The following is a 4177-nucleotide window of genomic DNA, read 5'->3' as shown; positions in this document are numbered from 1 at the left end:
TCATTTCACAGAAACTCTTGTTGCAAAACTTTCCATTTCTTTCTTCAGCCAACTAGGGATAGTAAAGGAAATAAAAAGAAAGGTTGCAAAGGGGTTCTGAGACAATTAGCAGAAGATCTGTTGACATTCGCGCTTAATAAAATAGACATGGTTGTTGACAGAATCTTCCTTCGTTTTGAGAAAGCTATACGTTTGACATGACCCGACTGTGGTAATTAACCAAGCAAGGTTAGTCGAGATTAAATAGTCTTATGTCTGCAAGGGTTCTCTCATTAAGGCGGCTCCTTAGTGTGGTAGAGCGTTAATTAAAAGGCATAAGAGGCTCTGTGCGGTCCTTTGGATATACGACAGAGACGAACAGGAGAACCCGTCAAAGTACTTTCATCATCGTCGTGAACGAAGATATTTCTGGTAATCATTGCGGGATCTTTCCTGGATTGTGACCCCAATGGTTTTACGGTATGTATCCCACCTTTGCTGCGTGTATAGTACAAGCCTGTTAGCGATTGCCATAAAAGCATAAACAAAAGGCTGTAAATATAGTAAAGATAATGACTACCATGAAATAATAGTCCTAGATAACGAGCCCCGGCAACCCTTGGGGCCCACAGTCTAGGAAAGATTCGCATTGCGTTAACATCAAGAGAATAACGTTAAAGGCTTCTGAAAATGTGCCCTGAAATTTCTAAACAAAAAGTTGGAGATGATAAAAACTTTGTAAACAAATTTTCGGCGAATTTGTTCGAGACGAGGGCGACGTAGACGTATCTGATACGTGGATACACTCAAGGCAGAAGGAGTTAATGGTGTTTTCGTTTAGACCAGTGGTCCTCCTCAGTCGGTGGACCACAGGGCGTTTTCAGATGTATTATATGTTTTCTCTGGTATAGTGTCATGACATGCCACTCAGATGTGGCAGGTTCGCGCTTCCCCCCATGGCGATGAAAAATCACTGGCTCTGTATCATGATCAGTTACTGCTGCAGTGTGGGGTCTGCGGTGGGAGGTTGAAAGCAACATTCTTTGGAAGCTTGAATTTCAAGTCAGTGGGTGCTTGTTCCATGTGAATGAGCTTCATCTAATGAAGAATTAATAATAATAATAATAATAATGATAATAATAATAGTAATAATTAGTATATATACTTAATAGTAATAAAAAACTTCTTTCAGTTTTCTTCTGAACATGGAAAAAGAAACCGACAAGATTATTGAGTACAATTTGTTAACCAAAAATACTATGTAAATACTTACAAGTAATCTTTTTCTAATAATAATAATATTTATCAAAACTTAATTTTTTCTTCAAATGTAGCCATCCACCAGGTACCTTTGGTGGCTGGCAGGTGGATTTCGGCAAAAAAGACAAGGAAAAGAAGGAAAGCAGTCAGAACTATCGATTAAGATATGAAGATGAGGAAAACATGTTGTAGAACTCACTTTACTTCTCTATCTGTTTCTCCCGACTTCCCTTCTCTCAACATCGCCAAGGTTTCTTGAGTGAGTGGAAACAATGTGATCCTCTGTCTGGTTAGGTTATACCGGCAGCACAATCTCCCCCCGTTTGTTTCGTCCTGTCCTTTTCTCATTTTGAGAAACGAAGGCAACAAGCTGGTCACCCCTCTGACCAGCGTACCTGCATGACTCGCAAATCGGAAGGGCAGAGATACAAAATTCACAAAATGATCAAGTTTATTATCGTCGTTTTATGAACATTTGCACCATTTGGAAGACTCGAGAGAGTCTGAAGAACTAGAATCGGGGATGGGAATCTGCTCCACACAAAAGAGGAGGAAGCAGACTCGGACACTCAGAGGAGGAGGACGGTCGAAAGAAGTCGTTACTCGAAGGTGATTCCTTCGGCTCTCTGTCTCTCGGCGATCCTGAGGAGCTCGTGGACGTGTTCAGGGAGGGGGTGGGGGGTGGGGAGGATGTCACTTCTTGGCTGGAAGCCGGCCTCGTCGGCGACGAACTCCACGCGGGCGAAGCCGCCGTTCTCCAGGGGGAGGCTGCGAGGAAAAATGAACGGAATTCAGAGTTTTATCTTCAACAGAAAGTAGAGAACAGTGAAAAAAGAAAAGAATAATAAGTAGAAGATAAACGCGACTTAAATAGCTACTGAAACTCTATAGAAGAACATTGCAATATGATCTGTCATTGAAAAAGCTAGCGAACATTCAGTAGCGAGCAAGAAAATATAGTAGATCTCGTGAACTGCGCCAAAACAGAGAATGTTTAAGAAGATGATAAATGAAGTGGAAATGCTTACAGGTAGTATCCTTGCACGTTGCTCTGTCCTTCAGAGCCGGGAGTTCCTACGACCTCGGTCTCGATGCCGTTGTCGGCGGCGAAGTTGTAGCTGAAGGAGCCGTCGCCGTTGTCGACTCTTTCGTCCCTGACGATCTGAGCGTCCTCCTGAGGGGCGGCGAAGGCCAGGGCGAAGAGGCAGAGAGCGATGACCTGGAATAGAGGAGAGGATAAAGGACTTGCAAATGAAAATGTAAGGTAAAACATGAATGAAGGCCGTTTAGAAAGATCATCTCAGTGGTCCAGTTATTCAATAGTAATAATAATAATAATAAAAATAATAAAAACAGAAACAAACAACCAGTAAATCAAAACAGATAATTAAGAATATTTGTTAAAACTTCTAGTTGTTTACATTTCACCAGATAATTATCCCCAAATTTCAGCGTAGAAGAAATTGCGCATTTGTTAAGCCACATTTTTCGAGCGAAGACTTGTATGATTACACATCTATCTCCCTCCGTCATATATTAATACATACTCACACCTATATATCTATATATGGTATCAATGGACGCACACGCATATTAATATCTCTCTTTCTAAATCACGTCGAATCTTAGGATAAAATTAGATAAGTTCTTTTTGTTGGAAATTCACGAGTGGTCAACAAAATCAAAGACGAAGAAATTATAAACGTCCCCGTTCTTGTCATTCAAGTAATCGTTATTTATACAAATCCCGTCCACTTCAAGGTATGTTATATATACTTTAGTAGGCGCGTTACTCGTCTGTCGTCGAAGTATTGAGATTTCCACATCCAAACGCATCTGCAGCCTGCAATCACATCTAAACATCACCTCGTATCATCCAGCAAATTCCAAAAAGATCCAGACATCATCTTCTCATTTTAGTTTTCAGTAAAAGAAAACATTTTTTCCGGCCTCAGATCTTAAAATCCACTAAGGCTAGAGGGCTGCAAATTGGTATGTTGATCATCCACCCTCCAATCATCAAACATACCAAACTGCAGCCCTCTAGCTTCAGTAGTTTTTATTCTATTTAAGGTTTAAGTTAGCCATGTTCATAAGGCCGGAGGTGCCAACAACACAGGCCACCACCAGGCCGTGGCTGAGAGCTTCATACAGCATTATACTCTGTACAGAAAACTCGATTGGGCCGAAGAAACTTGTTGCAGTTACTTACGAACTTCATGTTGGTGTTGTGGTGTTCAGTCGACTGATGCATCGTAGGTGCCCAGGTCGATTTATATACCCCTCTCATGGCTAGAGTTCGGCTTGCTTGGAGAGAGAGAGAGAGAGAGAGAGAGAGAGAGAGAGAGAGAGGAAGGTTGACCACATTCAAGCACTTCACTTTACAGCCTCCCTTGGATCTTCCTCAGGCACAACAACAGTTATTTCGAAGGACTCTTGGTACGTGTTCTCAAGGTCATGTTTGGTTTCGTGTTGCCGACATCTACTATATAGACCTCGTCTTTCTTCGTCTTCTTTCCTCAGCTTTTATCTCGTTATTTTTTCTTCTTTTCTCAGTTTTTATCTCTTCTTCTTTTTCTTCTTCTTCTTCTTTTCTCTTGCTTTTATTTCGTCTTCTTCTTCTTCTTCTTCTTCTTCTTCTTCTTCTTCTTCTTCTTCTCTCAGCTTTAACTATTCTTCTCCATCTTTTACTCACACCTCCTTTAAGTCTTTCTCTTTTACTTTTCCCTCGTTTTGGCAATCTTTTCTTCTTTCTTTCTTCTTCTTCCTATTTTCTTCTTCTTCTTCTTCTTCTTCTTCTCTCAGCTTTAACTATTCTTCTTCATCTACAATTTTTATTCCATCTTTTACTCGCTCCTCCTTTAATTCTTCCCCTTTTACTTTTCCCTCGTTTTGGCAATCTTTTCTTCTTTCTTTCTTTCTTTCTTTTCTTCTTCTT

At 40.7% G+C, this 4177-nt stretch overlaps 1 protein-coding gene across 1 annotated transcript; it reads right to left on the bottom strand.

Moving 5' to 3' along the window:
* Positions 1 to 1672: 1672 nt before the first annotated feature.
* Positions 1673 to 3579, bottom strand: LOC135200123 (cuticle protein AM1159-like). Its single transcript, XM_064228462.1, has 3 exons — positions 3452 to 3579; positions 2268 to 2458; positions 1673 to 2007 (listed from the first exon to the last, which is right to left on the bottom strand). Exons 1-3 carry the CDS (start codon positions 3527 to 3529, stop codon positions 1839 to 1841), a joined length of 438 nt encoding a protein of 145 aa, XP_064084532.1. The 5' UTR covers positions 3530 to 3579; the 3' UTR covers positions 1673 to 1838.
* Positions 3580 to 4177: the final 598 nt, after the last annotated feature.

This window comes from Macrobrachium nipponense, chromosome 26 (assembly GCF_015104395.2).
Source record: "Macrobrachium nipponense isolate FS-2020 chromosome 26, ASM1510439v2, whole genome shotgun sequence".
Classification (NCBI taxonomy): Eukaryota; Metazoa; Arthropoda; class Malacostraca; order Decapoda; family Palaemonidae; genus Macrobrachium; species Macrobrachium nipponense.
The sequence above is the reverse complement of the archived record's forward strand: the minus strand, read 5'-3'. Positions and strand labels throughout refer to the sequence as shown.

Excerpts from the sequence above, each read along its gene's own strand:
- LOC135200123 (XM_064228462.1), bottom strand. The coding sequence starts at position 3,529 with ATGAGAGGGGTATATAAATCGACCTGGGCACCTACGATGCATCAGTCG. Across the intron at positions 2,459-3,451 it reads ACAACACCAACATGAAGTTC|GTCATCGCTCTCTGCCTCTT; the intron begins GTAAGTAACTGC and ends CCTCTATTCCAG. Across the intron at positions 2,008-2,267 it reads AACGTGCAAGGATACTACCT|CCTCCCCCTGGAGAACGGCG; the intron begins GTAAGCATTTCC and ends TTTTCCTCGCAG.